The 18519-nt window shown below is 36.4% G+C and overlaps 3 protein-coding genes across 3 annotated transcripts; 1 reads left to right on the top strand and 2 right to left on the bottom strand.

Annotated features, from left to right (window-relative positions):
• Window positions 1–397: 397 nt before the first annotated feature.
• On the bottom strand, window positions 398–5611 carry LOC142519649 (uncharacterized). The gene is made up of 5 exons (XM_075622684.1): window positions 5513–5611; window positions 5058–5175; window positions 1366–1757; window positions 996–1290; window positions 398–810 (listed from the first exon to the last, which is right to left on the bottom strand). The coding sequence occupies exons 1-5, from the start codon at window positions 5609–5611 to the stop codon at window positions 398–400; spliced, it is 1317 nt and encodes a 438-aa protein (XP_075478799.1).
• Window positions 5612–5685: 74 nt separating this feature from the next.
• Window positions 5686–7425, top strand: LOC142519648 (uncharacterized). Its single transcript, XM_075622683.1, has 2 exons — window positions 5686–5935; window positions 6656–7425. Exons 1-2 carry the CDS (start codon window positions 5686–5688, stop codon window positions 7423–7425), a joined length of 1020 nt encoding a protein of 339 aa, XP_075478798.1.
• A 3562-nt stretch (window positions 7426–10987) lies between these two features.
• Window positions 10988–11542, bottom strand: LOC142519647 (uncharacterized). Its single transcript, XM_075622682.1, has one exon. It carries the CDS (start codon window positions 11540–11542, stop codon window positions 10988–10990), a length of 555 nt encoding a protein of 184 aa, XP_075478797.1.
• Window positions 11543–18519: the final 6977 nt, after the last annotated feature.

Here is an 18519-nt window from a genome sequence, read left to right as displayed (position 1 = left end):
CTAAAATCATGTTGTTGAAACATTCACACATGTTGTTAAGAAGTATATCACATTTTGGAATTGTGCTAAAGTATGCCTTGGACCAGTGTTGTTCAGGTTTTTTTGTCAACCAGATATAGGCATCATGATTAATCTTCTTCAAGTCTTCCATCCGCCTTTTGAACTCTTCAACTCTTGTTGCCCTAGCCGCAGCCCAAAGAGCATTTTTTATCACCACACCTTTGAAACCATCATATTTCATGTTGGTGTATAGATGCCTAACACAAAATCTATTTTCGGCATTTGGAAACAATTTCTCAAATCTAGGAATCAAGACTTTTTGCTTATCAGACATGAAGGTCCAACCATCTTGATTCTCAAAGCCAATATCGTTATCCAACAACCATAGAAACCACATTCAACTATCCTTTGTCTCTCCTTCCACCAATGCATAAGCAATAGGAAAAATGTTGTTATTTAGATCTAGGTCAACTACTGTCAATAACTGCCCACCACTATTAGTTTTCAAAAAACATCCATCAACTCCAACCACAGGTCTACAAGACTCTTTAAAACCTTGTTTACAGGCCGAAAAGCACACATACAGCCTCTGAAATCTTGGCCCATCATCTTCATCAGTCAGTTTCAGAATCACAGAAGCACCTTCATCGGACCTTCTCAGTTCAGCACAATAATTTCTTATTCGGCTAAATTCTTCCGCTATGCTACCATCAACTAGCTTCAATTCTTTTTTCCGACCCAAATAAGCTTGTTTATATGTGAGGGCTACATTCAAAGTAGATTTAACCTCTTCTCTGAACTCTCTGGTACCTAACTTAGGATTTGATATTTATTCACAAAAGTTTCACCTAACCAGCTTGACTTGATGTTTTTTTTCTTAACATTCCAATAGCAGTTTTTCTGCTCAGATTCAAATGTCTTTATCTGCCAGCAATTGTCCTTATTCATTGGTGACACATGAATAACCCATTTACATCCTTGATTTTTGCACACACCTCGAAGCCTACTTTTGTCATTCTTGACAAAGTTCACTACCATCCCTCGTCTAATACAATGACTTTCTATAACAAACTTTGCCTCTTTTTTTGAATTAAATGTCATACCAAGCTTCAAATCAGGATTTTCCAAATATTCATACGTTTGGAATTTTTGTGGATCTTCCTCTTCAGAATCAAATGCACTCTCTAACTCATCACTTTCTGCACAATCATCATCTCCTTCATCACCTTTCATTCTCTCAAACAAATCATTGGAAATATCACCATCAATGACTATATTTTTCCCCTTTCCCTTAAAATTTTCATCTTCATCAAAATCAAATTCACTATCATAAAATTAGACATCATCTTCATCATTGATTCCAACCCTTGTTTTCGGTTCAACTTCTTTTGGTTTCTCTAGAACACCAGATGCATATATCTGATTTATTGAAACAAATTCATCATGTTCAATATAAATTTCCACTTCAAATTTTTTGGGGACATGGTTCCTAATTTCAACCACAGCAGCATCACTTTCCAAATATCTACCATTGTTCAAAGATTTACCCATTTTGTGCCAAAATCTGAACCTTTCTTTCTCCAGGCATCCTACTTCCTCAGCATAGCCCCAGAGTTCAATCAAGCCTATCTTATCCATATCTATAAAATCAAAGTATTCAGTGCTCCCACCTTTGTACATTTTCCTCTTGCAATCGGTTTCCATTGAACCATTGTAGTACAATTTAATTGTAACAAGAGTGAGTTCTCCCATCCAGCCTAACAAACAGAATATTAACATGTAAATGTGATAAATCTCAATAAATTTATCCACAAAGTCATCACATTAAAAAAGAGAAACATTACCATAATTCGGGTGAATTCAAGAGAATGTATACTTCTTTTAGCCATTACCGACTTCCACTTTAGCAAATCTACCAATATGTAATTTCAAAAAAAAAATCTGTGAAATAAAAATTTGCGTCAAATATTTGTTGTGTATATCCAAGGAAAAAAAATTCAATGGGGCCAACACCCTTTCACTATCCACTATAAATAAATGGTTGCACATGCCTTGTTATATGTCATTCAATTCTAGAATTTTGAATTATAGTTTTTTTAAAGAAATAGATAGGGGAATTAGCCAAGAAAATTTCTTGCTCACTCGAGATCAAAGATGGTCACTCAAAGGAATGACCGCTCTAGTCACTGGTGGCCACAGCTATGCATGTGCATTCAAATAGAATGATTTTAGTTGAAACGAAGAAATATTTTCAACAACTGCAACAAATTAATCAAGGAAAGCTTGCTTACTTCTTTGAAAACAGTATACTTCTTCAAGCAATCAGTAGTGTCTCCAACCATTCGCCCTTCCCTTTCCTTCCATCGTTTGATTTGGGGATTAGGGTTGTTGTACATGTGGGGAGTAAAATGAAAATGAATAATCGACTGACTGCCTTAACAAAGAAATGATCATGTGAGAGGCACATGATGTGGGTCAACATTAATCTTAACCTCAAGATAACGATAGGGACCAATTCGGGAAGATTTTGAAAACTTGAAGGATTAATTAAGCGGTCAAAAATGAAGAGGGACTGAAATTGGGAAAGTGGTAAACAATAAGGACTGAAAATGGGTATTATCTCATTTATAATATTATTTCGGGGTCAGGACGAGAATCCTATCGGGTGGAAGTTATTTGCTCGATCCCTCTCTGATGTTGATTGAGACGGGAAAAATACCGAAAACTTGATTCAGAAAAAATTCCGTTCATGACATTTTATAGTCAGGATTTCGAGAGATTTTTCCAGCCATATATAAGATGCCTTAAAATCCAATAGGATACATGTGCACGAGAGAGTTGGCACCAACTCACACCCACCAACTCACACCCAGAGGGGAGGACGTTTATTTCTGCCTTATTTTCAGTATCATTGCATTTTAGTTGTTTTATAATTGAGTGCATTAAATATTTTCTTTGAAATAAATTCTATATCAAGAAATTGGTTAACCGAAATCCCCAAAAATCCCGACTCATCCCAAATCTCATCTTATTTCTGTCTCGAAGATATTTCGACCCGTCTTTTTCCCGACCCGAGCTGTTGGGATTGTTCCCGTTCCAATCTACATCGAGAGAGGGATCAAGTATATAATATCCACCAGATGAGATTCTCGTCCCAAATCGATTATATTAATAATAATATTTTTATTATTTTTGAAAATATTATAATATTTGTTGGATAAAATAATTGTCTCTACTTAGACGGTCGAACCGTGGTGCTTGAGCTGCTGTGCAGTTTAAAAGATTTGAGTTACACCATTACCACCAGCTATAAATTTTGGAAAAGCGGCAAGCGTTCAGTCCTACAATTGGTATCAGAGTTAAGGTCACGGGTTCGATTCCTATTGATTGTAAGGAGTGCAATTATATAGGGAGGAAGATTGTTGAGTGCAATAATTGTCTCTACTTAGTAGATCGATCGAATCGTGGTGTTTGAGCTGTTGTGCGGTTTAAAAGATTTGAGTTGCACCATTACCACCAGCTATAACTTTTGGTAAAGCGACAAGTGCTCCATTCTACAATATTATTATTACATTGGATTCGGGATATAATTTTGAATAGAATATTATTGAGTTGAAGCCCATACATAAATTATCAGATGCATATAAAAGAGGCTAGCTTATAGATGAAGATTTTAAGGAATAAATCATGTTTGGTGAATGTGATTTTTATTCATAAAATATTATTTCTATATGTTTTTTTATATTTATTCATAAAATACTATTAGTGAATAAATAAAATTATTTAACAACATTCAACTAGCAGAATATTGATTGATGTCAAATGGAGCTTTGGGAAGGTTGTGTGGTGATTTAATGAGATAATAATTTGGAATGTTAAATTTTTTTTCAGTTACCTTATAATCAAGAAGTTGTTTCAGTTTATTTATAATGTACCAGGAAAATGATTTACTTATTAATGATTAAGTACATTGTTTGTCTTGCTCGTGATCATCAGAACTAAAAATGTGACGTGTGTTATCCATAATACATTATTGATAGCAATAAGATTCATGTAATTTTTTTATTAATAACAAGGTTTAATTAAAATAAGTAGCAGAAATAATTTTTATTGTTAAATAATTGAAATATACATTAATAAATTATTACAATTAAAATGATAGAATTCATATAATATATATGAAAATAAATTATAGCTATTATATTTGGATATAAACAACGAAAATTCATAAATCAAAATATTTGTCATGAAAAATATCGATTCCATGAAACAATCTCAAACAAGCTAGAATTGATGAACTTCACAATGTCAAAATAGTCGTCGAGCACAAATGAAAAAGCATATGATGCGTCTAATAGTTTCGAGATAACCAAATATGATTATTGGAAGAGCCTGTTATAAAATAGAGAATTTCCGAAGAAGAAGAAAAATTAAGATGGTCGAGAAGACGTAAAAAAGTTTAATCAGTATTATTAGAATGCATTATTGTTCTCGACTCACCGTGGATGTTCATCATCTAAAGTAGAGACGTATCCAAATATATGCTCACACCTCAACACATTTCTTCTCAACCAAGGAGTACTCACCTTCGAGCATCAGAGCACAACTTGGATGTCTATGTTTTCGTCCTTCCTGCACCCAAACTCAAACTTTAGACATGTTCGACTCAGTAGATGAAGAACGGTCATAAGAGTGAGTCGATTTCCAAACTTGTCGTCTGGAATATTGATTTTAGGTCGGTTTATCGTCCTGACTGATTGAGAGTACTAGAAATTCTAACTAAAAGTGTGACTCGAGTTAGATCGGTTTTGTACAAAATGATTGTATAAATCAAAGTCTTCTAATTGAATCTTTCAAAAACGAAGGGATGAGAGACATAGAAAGATTTGGTCCTCGAACTTTCATAAAAAAAACTCGTGTGTTAATTTACCTGCTTTTAAATAATCAGTTCTGGCACACACACCCCTTATTTTCATGCTTTGTATATCAGTTTAACCAAAATATTTGTTGTATCAATCGAGTTTGTTACACCTAAAATCTAGTAAAGCCATTCAGACATGAAGGCCCAAATGTTGCTACATCCAGGAGAGATATAGTTGGTCCAAGAAAAAGCACGATGGAGGAATTGATCCACGACGCATCATGGATGATCGTGGAATGTGGCTGGAACTGCTCCTGGAGTGTAACAAAAACAGAAAGAAGAATCAGAATAGGGACATGACAAACATTCAACAAAGAAACACCAAAGGGAATTATCTACATATTTTCCAGTTTCCAGCATCCTAGATTCTTTAGATTTTGGCATATTCCTCCAACTTTCTTGTAAAAATGTAGTTCATGTTCATAACAACGTAATTAAATTTGATGTTGTTCATGGATTTACTCTACAATTTCATTATATTCGTCAGTTTATAATTTTCACTTTGAAGCCATGCCAAGGGAATTAGAACTAACGGTAGCACAATGTTTGACAAAGAATTTGGATCATTTCATATTTGGCACGATTACGTGCCTGGCACGTCCCACAAGTTTCGTGAGAAAAAAATTTACATTCCCGGTGGGACTGAAATGCCTCCAAAGCGTACTGAGAAACATGAAGGAATTTCTCCATCACAGGGTAAAGGCCATCGTTCATAAGAAGAAGAAACCGATGCTGACAAAAAATCAGTGGAGCGACTGGTGCACATGTTTGAAGAAGAGGCTATGAAGGAAGGAATTTCATTTTCTGGTGGTGAGGGACTTCCAGCAAACATTATGTTGTCCATGGAGAAAAATAACTATGGTGATCACAACGAAATGATCAAACCTTCTACTGCTGTTATGATGGACTTTGTGGCAAAAATAAGGGAATGGATAAAGTCTTCGAAGGAGGAGAATAAGTCACCAGAAGTTGGTAAACTTAAGGAAATTGAAACTAAGCTGTGTGAAGACCAAGGCTAGGGGTCGGGGACTTCTCAAGCAGGAGAAAATCGCCACTTTGAGGAATCACCGATTCTGAGGTCTGTTAGGGAATGAAAGTATACTCAAACAAGAGGCACTGTGGATGCAGCAACTGGTGGCACGATATTTGCCAAATCACCTGATCAAACATTTGATTTGCTTGAACAGATGACCATTAACAGTTATCAGTGGCCGTCTGAGAGGTCAGGAGTAAAGAAGCCAACTGGAATTTATGCCGTAGATCCTATTACATCACTCATCGCACAAGTTTCAACTTTAACAACTCAAATTGTAGCTATGAATAAAGATAGTACAACAGAGGTTGAAAATGCATCGGTTGTTATTGAAGAACCACATATTCCTGATAAGGCTCATTATGTCAACAATAGGAATTTTGGTGGCTACGGAGGATATCGAGGTAACCCTCCCCCTAATACTTATCATCCTGGGTTGTGAAACCATGAAAATTTTTCTTACGCAAATAATGAGAATGTATTGAATCCTCCACCGGGGTTCAATACATCAAATGGGGAAGGGAAGCCATCATTTGAGGATTTGGTTGAAACATTTGTTGCTGAATCTAGCAAGAGAATGGCTAGGATTGAGTCTAGACTTGACAACCTTGCGACACACATGGCGAATATTGGTGCTTCCTTGAAAATCCTTGAGTCGCAAGTGGGGCAGATAACAAAGTAACTCACATCTCAACTGTCAGGCGCAGTTCAAAAGATTGCAGACCCAAATCTGAGAGAAGTGAATGCCATTTTTATACAGCACGAGGAGATTGGTGTGGTAAGCAGAGAGGAGAAAGAAGTTAAATTCACACCTATCCGGGATGAAAATCCAACTCTAACCAAAAGAGTCCGAGGTAAGAAAAATGAGAAGTATGATTCAAATCAATGCATTGATATTTCTTTATTTCCCTACCCCCATAGATTTTTACAATTACAAGCGAAATTTCAAAAGAAAAAAGTTCTGGGCGATCTCAAGAACCTACACACTAATATTGATTCTGCAGATCTTGGGGAAGTGAAATTTCAAGGAGGAACACGAAGAAATCTTCCTCAGAAGCTGCTAGATCCCGGTGAATTTGTTGTGCCATGTGAAATAGGGGGTCAATTGGGGGAAAAAGCTATCTGTGATTCAGGAGCAAGTGTGAATATAATGCCAAGTTCTCTTCACGAGAAACTTGGACTGAGCGGGATCAAACCCACAGAAGTAATCTTGCAGCTGGCAGATAAATCGGTGAAGGTGCCATTGGGTTGTGTAGAAGATGTTGAACTTAAAATTGATAAATTGAGGCTTTCAGCAGATTTCGTGGTACTAGACGTGGAGAACAGTAAGAATGTTCCTATCATTCTAGGAAGACCATTCTTGGCTACTGCTGGAACTATCATCGACTTGAAACAAAGAAAATTGACAATGGATATTGAAGGTCAAAGGGTGGAAATCAAGGCATCTAAAATTTCTCACGACCCACCTTGAACAATGCAGTGACAGTCGGGCTGACGACGTTAAACCAAGCGCTTATTAGGAGGCAACCCAAATTTTTGTTTCTTTATTACATTTCGTTTTCGGTTTTGCTTCTACTCTTGTATTCTTATTTTTGGTTGTGATTTTTTGGTTTAGTGTGTTCTTGTATCCCCCAAATCTTATGAATTCCAATTGTGTTTTTCAGGACTAACAATTAGAGGAGAAAACAATTTCAAATAGTGCACCCGCGCTGGAAATATACCGCACCAGCAGTCGTTGAAGACAGAAAATAGAAAAATTTACAGTAGCCATACCGCACCCACGGTACTTTATTGAGTTCACCCGCAGTGTTTGCTGAATGAAAACTGAAAATTTTCAGCAGGCAAAGCGCACCCGCGGTCTAGTTTGTAGTGCACCCGCGATATGTTTCCAAAACCAACACCGCAACCGCGGTAGAATATTCACCGCACCCGCGGTAGCTGAAGGTCGAAAATTCAAAAATTTCCAGTAGCTACACCGCACCCGCGGTATGTTCTGGACCGCACCCGCGGTCGATGATTTTAAAAACAGAAAGGGGCAGATGATGAGGATGACAATGACCACTGACAGTCGTTGCCCGAGGTATGTGTATTTTTCTAAATTTCATGATCATTTACATCGAGGGCGATGCACATATTTTAGTTTGGGGGAGATGTTATTTATTTTATTTTGTGTGTTCAGTTATTTATTTAGTTTTATTTGAGTGTTTTATTTACTTTTGAGTTATTTGCTTGTGTGTTTGTAGTGTCATAGTCATGAAATTTTTTGAAATGGCCAATGATGAACAAAATTTGTGTATTGAGAAGAAAGGTCATGTATTTCATTCATGTTCATCAATCAATTTGAAAAATTTAGAGAACAATCTTGAGATTTGATGAATTTGAGACTTATAATTTCTAAACAACTCTGTGATTTTCATTTGATATTGAAATAAATTTTTGCAAACACATATATGATTGAGGAAATCTTTGATATAGGTGATTTGCAGCTACACCGGGGCGGGGGAAGAGTAGGTATCTATATTGTTCATAAATATTCATTTGAAGCCCTCTGGAGCTTATATGAGAAAAGAATTGTGTTCTTGAAATTTCTTGGAAGCCAAGCACTTTTTTTTGAATATATATGTATTTGGTTGATGCATTGAGACACCATTTTTCACGACGATTAGATTCTACTTTGTGTTGGTGAATTGAGAATTTGTCTAGAACTATCCAAACAACACTCGAGGCGAAATACGGACAAACTATGATTTAGAAATGATTCAAGTGATTTTTTTTGGATCGATTGAGCCTTTCAAGCCACCAAATAAAAATAATTTATCATTTGTCACCTCTTTGTAGCTTATATGAATTCAAATGGCACACGTGAATATGTGTAAAAGACCCCCATTCGATATCATTTCAAATATCCCACATTTACCACCCCTCTGAATATCTTATACATTAATTTCCTACCTTTTCAAGGGAGTAAGAATTCAAAGGATTAAAGAAGTTGAAATTATCCTACAAAAAAAAGAATGATATTTGATTGAAGAAGTTGGAGAAAAAGGGGAGAAAAAGAGATGAAAAAAAATTGGAGATAAAAGAAAAAGTGGAGTATGCAAAAGAGATAAAAATTCAACTTACTCCCTTACTTGAATTCCTAATCTTCATTTGTAGCCATAAGCTAAGGCCTAACATTACAAGCATTACAAATCCTATTGACCAAGTCATAGTTGTCCAATATACTAGTGGAGAAGGATTGGGAGGATCAAGCCTATGGACAATCGATAAACACTTCCATTGAGTACGAATCTTGATCAACTTTACACACACCTCATTGCATCAAATATTTATTGGGTACTCCTTTCTTGAATGAATATTACTTTGAACCAAATTTTTTTAAAAAAAGACTTTTTTATTTGTGTTTGTAAAAATTGAAATCGATTGAGAATGTTTTGAAACATGAGTTGAAGAGATTAGAAGTTAAGAAAATTAACAGATTGCATGATTATATCCGGATGAAAAATTGGTTGGATTGATTTCACTTGTGAATGCATGAAGAGTTAGTTAAATTATCTTGAGGCCAAGTTCTTTTAAAAATATTTCATGACTTGTTTGTTTGTGTTGTTTTATTTTGCTCGGGACTAGCAAAATCCTAAGTTTAGGGGAGTTTGATAAGTACAATTTATTGCACTTTTATTACTTGTATTTAACTTGGAATTTTGTGATTCTTGAATAGGTTTTATGCGATTTGTTGTTGTTTTTGTTGTTGTAGTTTGGAAGCTTCTGATGAGAGTTTGAAGTATTAAAATGTTGAATTGGATAGTACAAAAGATGCAAAAATACAGAAGCTACAGCGCACCCACGTTTATTAATACACCGCACCCACGGTAAAGCACCACACCCGCGCTAAAAACCATATCACACCCGCGCTCACACACCAGTAGAAGCACCGCACCAGTGATGACTTCTTAATCGCACCCGCGGTCCTTGCACGACAGAATCCGAAAAATCTGTATTTTGGTGTGCTGCGCATGGAAGTCTAAGATTTTGGTGTGCGGCGGATTGAGGCTTGTCTGGGACTATAAAATACATCATTTACATACCATCTAGGGTATTGGGGAGCCAAAGGAAGAGTGGAGGCTGCTGCTAAAAGATTGAAGACTCAAGTTCATCAAGTTTTTGGGAAATCTTTTGCACAACTCCGGGGACGGGATCAGCACTTCAAACTCTTGTTCTAAGTTCTTCTTTTTTTTATTTTTCCTTTGATATGTCTTGTTTTAGAACCATGTTTTGTTGTTTTGCTTGTGTTATTATGAACTAATTTTTATTTCTAGAGGAAAGATGGAACAAAACTAGAAACCATGTGTTAGAATCTATGAACTAAACTATTTAAGTTCTTCATATTGTTCATTTGTATTGTTCTAATCTTAATGCTTTCAATTTATTGGCCATAATTTGAATGATTTATATGTTTACAATTTATCGCTCGGAAGAGGAAATTATAAACAAGAAATGAGAAAAATACATCAATGGTATTTATAGAGTTCGGGAGGGCCTATAATGCTATCGAAGCCCATAGAGAATCTAGTGTTTGATGTGTTATTTATTTGTAGATTGTTGATGGGAACGTTGCGATCCATTTTTAGATAACTAATATCTACTTAACATTCAGGAGAGGGAGTAGATAATTATAGGATTCTTGGCTAATGAATAAGAAGGATTTTTATAACATAGCTACAAGAAATTACACATGGTGGACAATTGCCTGAAATCGGACCTCTAGATCTTTTATTTCATTGTTATTTGTTACAATTTGGTGTTACATTTAAATCCATTTTCAATTTAGTTATTCTTGCAACCAAATCTTTTAATTGATTTTTCTAAATAAAGTCGAGACTATTTTAATCACAAGCATTAATATACATTTATATACATACTCCTCGTGGGATCGACACTTGTACTCAAAAATACATTGTACTATAACTTGACGTCGTGCGCTTGCGAGCAATTAAGAAACCACGCAACAACAATACTTCTGGTTTGTTCCAGCTTCACAAAGTATTTGTCTCTTGTACCCCTACCCAACTACTGGGATAATAATGTTTCAAGTACTTGTCATTGATGCATCTCCTATGTGGCTCTCCATCTAGACTTGCCAACCAATATGTGTTTCCATCCAACACTCTATGAACTTTGAATGGTCCTTCCCAGTTGGGTGACCATTTACCGAGTTCCTTATCTTTCGATCCGAGGGCTAGAATTACTTTCCACACTACGTCTCCCTCCTCGAATACTTTCTTATTCACACGCTTATTGTAACTTCTAGCCACTTTGGATTTCTTAAGCATCAAAGCATTATACGTTTGCATTCTCAACTCATCCAAATCTTCAAGTTCCATAATCATCGCCTCCGAGTAAAGCTCTGGCTCCAACTCATTTTGCTTCATAACTCTCAAAAAAGGAATCGCCACTTCCATATACAACACCGCATCATGTACGTAAGCCGAGGTGAAAGGGCTTAGACCAATAGCACTTCTCTTCGATGTTCGATAAGCCCACAAAGTTTCTGACAACAGCCGGTGCCAATCTCTGGGATTATCCTCCATAATTTTTTTTCAACATCTTAATAAATATTTGGTTCGAAGCTTTAGCTTGACTGTTGGATTGGGGATAGTGAGATGAAGAATTAATAAAATGGATTCCGTATTCCTCAGCGAACTCCTTCATTTCTGATCCTATGAACATAGTTCCCTGGTCGGTTGTGATCGATTGTGGGATTCCAAATTTGTGAATAATATGCTCATTCACAAACATAACAACATCTCTCTGCTCTACTATTTTCATGGGGAGGGCTTCGACCTACAAAGGTAAAGAAATCAGTAGCCACAATTATAAAGGAATGCCCTTTAGATGAATGGGGACAGATTTTACCTATCAAATCAATGCCGAGCCCTGAAATGGCCACGGCTTTATGACAGCGTGAATTTCATCAGATGGTATCCTCTGAAAATATTCCCATGTTTTTGACACTATTGACATCCTCTTGAATATTTTATACATTCGTAGAATCTATGTCCAGTAATGGCCATGTCTGCGGATTAATCACCTCATTTTAATCCATGATTGGTGTGCTCCACATATTCCTTCATGTACTTGCTGCATTATTCTCATGACCTCTGGAAAAACCAAACACCGCAACAATAAACCATCGTAATCTTTCATGTATAGTTCATCTTCAATCAAGACATAATGTAGAATTCTCATCTTCAAACTGTAATGCAAGTTCTGCTCAGGATTCCTCAATGCATCTTTTATTTCGTCTCTCCAATCCCCGGCAAGCTCAGCATCAATATCAAAGATATCTACTTGTATTCCTCGCTGGTGAATAGAAGGATGATTTCTCCTTTGTACCAACAAAAGCTTGTGGGTGAGCTCAGGTGACATCTTTAAGCCAGAAGCAATATGAGCCAATTCATCAGCTTCCCAGTTGTCTTGTCTCAGCACGTGTTGAAATGCCACGTCTTCAAAATCATCAAGGAGCTGTGAGGCAGCAGTAAAATAAGGGGCTAATACCAAACTTGAACATTTATATTCCCATGACATTTGTTTGAGAACCAACTGGGAATGTCCAATAATTAAAAAATCTTTAGCGCCCAAATCTCGTAAAATCTCTAAGCCAATCACTGATACTTCATACTCGGCCTGATTATTGGTACATGAAAAGTCCATAATAAATGACAAAGCCATCTTAACTCCGGTTGGGGATGTTATCACAACTCCAACTCCTGACGCCTTCTCTATACTTGAAGCATCAAACTTCAAAATTCATGGCTGATTTGCATAATATACAGGGATATCAGCTGGCACACTCCCTGCCACTTCGACCATAGGGTGATCTGCTAGAAAATCAGCCACAGCTTGGCCTTTCAAAGATTTTTGAGGGAAATAAATCAAAGTGAATTCAACCAGGGCTAGTGATCATTTACCAATCCTCCCGGTCAAAATAGGCCTATGAAGCATATATTTGACAATATCTGTATGTGAAATCACGTAAACTCTCGAATGGATCAAATAATGTCTTAATTTCATACACGAATAATACAATGCCAAACACGATTTTTCTATGACTGAATATCTAACCTCAACATTTGTAAGTGTTCGGCTTAAATAGTAAATGGTCTGCTCATGATTCTCTTGGTTATTCTGTGCCAAAAGACATCCAATAGACTCCTGAGCGGCCGATGTATACAATTTGAGGGGAAATCCATGTTTTGGGTGCATTAGCACAGGAAGTTTGGACATGTACTACTTTATTTTATCAAAGGCTTTTTGATGACATCTCTCCCATTTAAACTCTTGCAAGATCTTTTAATTTCAATAACAGAGAAAATTCCCAAGTCTTACCTGCCAAATTTGAGATAAATATTCTTAAATAATTGACTTGGCCGAGGAATCTTTGCAGCTCTTTTTTATTCTTTGGTGGCATCGCCTCTATCATAGCTTTGACTTTGTTCTTATCCACCTCCACTCCCCTTTGGTGAATTAAGAAACTAATAAAATTTCCCGTCTGTACAACGAATATGCACTTTAAAGGATTCAACTTTAAATTGTGTTGCCTCATCCTTATGAAACTCTTCCTAAGTGACCGAGGTGATCTGATGCTCTTTTCAACTTCACGACAATGTCATCAATATACACTTACAAGCACATGCCTATCATGTCGTGGAAGATTGCATTCATGGCTCTTTGATAAGTTGCTCATGTGTTTTTCAATACAAATGGCATGACAAGCCATTCGAATGTGCCAATCGCCCCAGGACATCTAAAGATTGTCTTGGACACATCTTCCCCTGCTATTTTTATTTGATTGTATCTTGAAAATCCATCCATGAATGACATCAAATCGTTCTTTGCCACTGCATTAATGAGCATATCCGCCACTGACATGACATAAGCAACTTTCGGGCTAGCGCAATTCAAATCTCTGAAATCTATACAAACTCGACGATTCCCATTCTTCTTCATAATAGGGACGATATTTGCAAGACATTCTGTGAATCTCACTGGACGGATGAATTTGGATTTGAGCAGTTTTTCAATTTTTCTTTCACCCTCGACTCAATTGCTTTGGACATTCTTCTAGCCAACTGCTGATATTGTTTAAAATCATCTTTAATTGGTAATCGATGCTCTACCAATTTACGATATAAGACTGACATATCTCCATACTCCCATGCAAAGCAATCTTTGAATTTTGTGCAAAGTTCCACAATTTCTTTCTTCATTTCTTCCCTCAACAATTCATCAATATATGTAGGTTTGGGGCATTCCATCGTTCCTAAATTCACTTATCTCAAGGGGTCTTGGGTTTCTAGATGCCGATCCTCCATTTGTGTCGGGCTAAGATTTTATCTTCCATTTGTAGCTCTTCTTCCTCGCAACCTCCATTTTCTTCTTCAAATATTACTTCAGCTCCATCGATACACCACAACTCTTGAGATTGCACTTCGTTGATTAGATGCTGCAATGTGGCTTTCCACTAGGAAGTTGAAGCGACTTCCATCTCTTCTTTAGTAAACTTAGTCATCGACCTCCCCTATGATAGGTCGGACCATGGGTCTAGGAGAGACCATGGTAGTAGGCTTGATGACCTTCTCAACTGCTTCTTTAACTTTCTGGGTGTCCACGTATACTGTTCTTGGCCTGTCGATGCACCTTGTAGTTACGAAACTTAATTAGACCAAAAGTTCCATCATAATATCTAGCTTCCACGTCATTGGAATTAGATTGATACGGCTGTGAATCAGCCTATACCACTTCAACCTCATCCTTCTTCCACAATAACAATAACTGGTGCATGGAAGATGACACACAATGGTTGGTATGAATCCAATCCCTTCTTAACAAAGCATGGAAGCTAGCACTGAAATTTATCACGAAGAAGGCTGATTGAGAGGATCGAGACCCTACAATGACATTTTTTGGTAACACTCCCAAGGTTTTGGTGGATTCTCTAGTAAAAGCTGCCACATAGACTTCCATCGGAATCAAGTCTTCCACACTTTTACCCATCTTCTGAAGAATTCTGTAGGTAGAATATTGAGAGCAGATCCATTATCTATCAGTAACCTAGACACTGGTTTACCGTTAACATGTGCTGTGATATAAATTGATTTGATATGTCTAGTCATGTAATTGGTAGGTTTCTTCATAACCATTATTTTCTCTTCATCAACAAGAACTCCAACACAATCTTTCAAAATGTTATTCTTGACGGATTCTGTAACAATTTTATTTCCCACGGAGCCATCATACTCAAACATTCTTTTGCGTTTGAACTCATCTTGTAACATTAATGAGCCTATGACACACTCAAATGAAACAAGAATCTGCCCTACTTTGAAGGTAGCTTTCTTGACCACGTTACTATCTTCATCTGACAACAAGTCATCACATTTCTCTTCTTTATCCTCAATAGCCTTCCTGCCGAACTTCTTCTTCTCTTCTGACGACTCTTCCACTTTCAACCTTCGCTCCACAGTTTTTTCTCTCAACAAACGTCTTTTTTGGGTTTGAGAAAAAGGCTTTGGAAACTTTGGATGTTCCACACGTCTCCATTGTCCATTTGGGGTTACCATAGGACGAAAAACAAAACGAGATTTCATTTCATATTTTTGATGATTATTCAGGAATGGGGACCCCTGAAGTATATTCTGAAATGACTGTTGGTCATATTTTCTTTCACCATTATTGATTTTAGTAGACGAGTTTCCTCCGAGATAATGGTTCACCGACCTCATGGTCATGGATTCCCAATATACCTTCAATTCTCCCTTCTATAAGACATATTCTTATTGCTGTAATGACGATCTCTTTCATTTAAAGTTTTTCTTCTTCTGTCTTTAACATCAAATATCATCTTACTGGGTACCCAACACTTCCTTTTAGTAACTCTTGGCCGGGAGTAAAACAATTGAATTTGTACTCAATCTTCAAAACCATGGTTTGGACACCTCCTCAATAACTCCTTATACCGTTCCCATGCATCATATAATTGCTCAAAGTCAGTCTGCCTAAAATTACTTATCTCAATCTTCAACTGTGCAGACTTCGCGGGTGGAAAATATTTAGCAAGGAACTTGGTTGCTAACTCCTGCCATGTAGTGATACTCCCCAAAAGAAGCGATTGGAGCCATGCTCTTGCTTGGTCCCTAAGAGAAAAATGAAACAAGCGCAATCAAATTATATCATCAGAAACACCATTTATTTTTACCGTGTCAGTGATTTCAAGGAATGTTCTGAGATGTAGATGATGATCTGCATTAGCGGCTCCCCCAAACTGGTTCTGTTGAACCATGTTTATCAATGCGGGCTTGAGCTCAAAGTTCTTTGCATTCATAGTCCCTCGTGCTATGCCCGAATAATGAGCATTTAGTACCGGCCTAAAATGATCTCTGATTGGTATTGCAGGAGGTGGATTTTCGTTATCTCTGTTGTCAGCCATTGCTTGAATCGCTTCTCTTCTTGCCTTTCTTAATCTTCTTTTGGTTCTTTCGATCTCGGGATCAAAGATAAGCAAGTCAAGATTTTGCGATCTTCGCATGCACTGTCAAACAAAGATAAGAAACAAATCATTTAATTAATTTAATACAATAAAAGCATCTCTAAATTAAAATCTATATTAATTGGTAACAATACTAATATAAATTTAAAATAAACACTCCCCGGCAACGGCGCCAAAAACTTGTTGCGTATTTTCTTAATTGCTCGCAAGCGCACGACGTCAAGTTATAGTAAAATGTATTTTTGAGTACAAGTGTCGATCCCACGAGGAGTATGTATATAAATGTATATTAGTGTTTGTGATTAAAATAGTCTCGACTTTATTTAGAAAAATCAATTAAAAGATTTGGTTGCAAAAATAACTAAATTGAAAATGGATTTAAATGTAACACCAAATTGTAACAAATAACAATGAAATAAAAGATCTAGAGGTCTGATTTCACGCAACTGTCCACCATGTGTAATTTCTTGTAGCTATGTTATAAAAATCCTTTTTATTCATTAGCCAAGAATCCTATAATTATCTACTCCATCTTCCGAATGTTAAGTAGATATTATTTATCTAAAAATGGATCGCAACGTTCCCATCAACAATCTACAAATAAATAACACATCAAGCACTAGATTCTCTATGGGCTTCGATAGCATTATGGGTCCTCCCGAACTCTATAAATACCATTGATGTATTTTTCTCATTTCTTGTTTATAATTTCCTCTTCCGAGTGATAAATTGTAAACATATAAATCATTCAAATTATGACCAATAAATTGAAAGCATTAAGATTAGAACAATACAAATGAACAATATGAATAACTTAAATAGCTTAGTTCATAGATTTTAACACATGGTTTCTAGTTTTGTTCCATCTTTCCTCTAGAAATAAAAATTAGTTCATAATAACACAAGCAAAACAACAAAACATGGTTCTAAAACAAGACATATCAAATGAAAAATAAAAGAAAGAAGAACTTAGAATGAGAGTTTGAAGTGCTGATTCCGTCCCCAGAGTTGTGCAAAAGATTTCCCAAAAACTTGATGAACTTGAGTCTTCAATCTTCTAGCAGCAGCCTCCACTACTCCCTTGGCTCCCCACCCTAGATGGTACGTAAATGATGTATTTTATAGCTCCAGACAAGCCTCAATCCGCAGCACACCAAAATCTTAGACTTTCATGCGCAGCACACCAAAATACAGATTTTTCGGATTCTGTCGTGCAAGGACCGCGGGTGCGGTTATGAAGTCATCGCGGGTGCGGTGCTTCTACTGGTGTGTGAGCGCAGGTGCGATATGGTTTTTAGCGCGGGTGCAGTGCTTTACAGCGGGTGCGCTGTAGCTTTTGTATTTGTGCATCTTTTGTACTTTTCAATTCAACATTTTATAATACTCCAAACTCTCATCAAAAGCTTCCAAACTACAACAACAAAAACAACAACAAATCGCATAAAACCTACTCAAGAATCACAAAATTCCAAGTTAAATACAAGTAATAAAAGTGCAATAAATTGCACTTATCAATTGTACAAAGTAGGCCAGATGGCCACTTTGGTGGATTTTATCATATTTACTGACAAAAAGTTTCTGTAAATATGTGAAGAATATGTTTTTAAGCCATTCTTTTTCTTTTTAACTTGTTTGTAAATAATACCGGAGAATTTGTGAATAAATAAAAATAATTGCTCATGGAATCTGCTGTAGTTAATAAATTTTGGGGATGAATAATTGTTGTATTAGTTGGCCAAATTGATGACCAAGTGGAACATGTTTATTGCATAACTTGAAGCATCGGGGATCGTTTGGAAATTATTTTCTAAATGTTGGATAATAACAAGTAGTTTTGATCAATAATATTTGCGTCGATGTCGAAGAAAACAAGCTATTTGGCAGTTTTTACAAAATTTAGATAGAGTTTCCCCTGTAAATGTGATATGCCGAAAATACAAATTCATGTAAACAAGTCCCAAGCAGCAATTATAATGTTAACAATATGTTTTGAAGAACAAATTTTGGCTTTGAAGCCAC

The sequence above is a fragment of the Primulina tabacum genome, chromosome 11 (genome assembly GCF_025594145.1).
Source record: "Primulina tabacum isolate GXHZ01 chromosome 11, ASM2559414v2, whole genome shotgun sequence".
In the NCBI taxonomy this organism is placed as follows: Eukaryota; Viridiplantae; Streptophyta; class Magnoliopsida; order Lamiales; family Gesneriaceae; genus Primulina; species Primulina tabacum.
Note: the sequence above shows the minus strand (reverse complement) of the source record. Positions and strands in the feature narration are given on the sequence as shown.

What these genes read in the sequence shown, in the direction of transcription:
- LOC142519649 (XM_075622684.1), bottom strand. Translation starts at nt 5,611, where the DNA reads ATGGAGAAATTCCTTCATGTTTCTCAGTACGCTTTGGAGGCATTTCAG. An exon ending in AAACTTGTGGGACGTGCCAG is followed by an intron (nt 5,176 to 5,512) that starts GCACGTAATCGT and finishes GTTACACTCCAG; the next exon opens with GAGCAGTTCCAGCCACATTC. An exon ending in TGACAAAAGTAGGCTTCGAG is followed by an intron (nt 811 to 995) that starts GTGTGTGCAAAA and finishes ATCCTAAGTTAG; the next exon opens with GTACCAGAGAGTTCAGAGAA.
- LOC142519648 (XM_075622683.1), top strand. Translation starts at nt 5,686, where the DNA reads ATGTTTGAAGAAGAGGCTATGAAGGAAGGAATTTCATTTTCTGGTGGT. An exon ending in TAAGCTGTGTGAAGACCAAG is followed by an intron (nt 5,936 to 6,655) that starts GCTAGGGGTCGG and finishes CTCAACTGTCAG; the next exon opens with GCGCAGTTCAAAAGATTGCA.
- LOC142519647 (XM_075622682.1), bottom strand. Translation starts at nt 11,542, where the DNA reads ATGGAGGATAATCCCAGAGATTGGCACCGGCTGTTGTCAGAAACTTTG.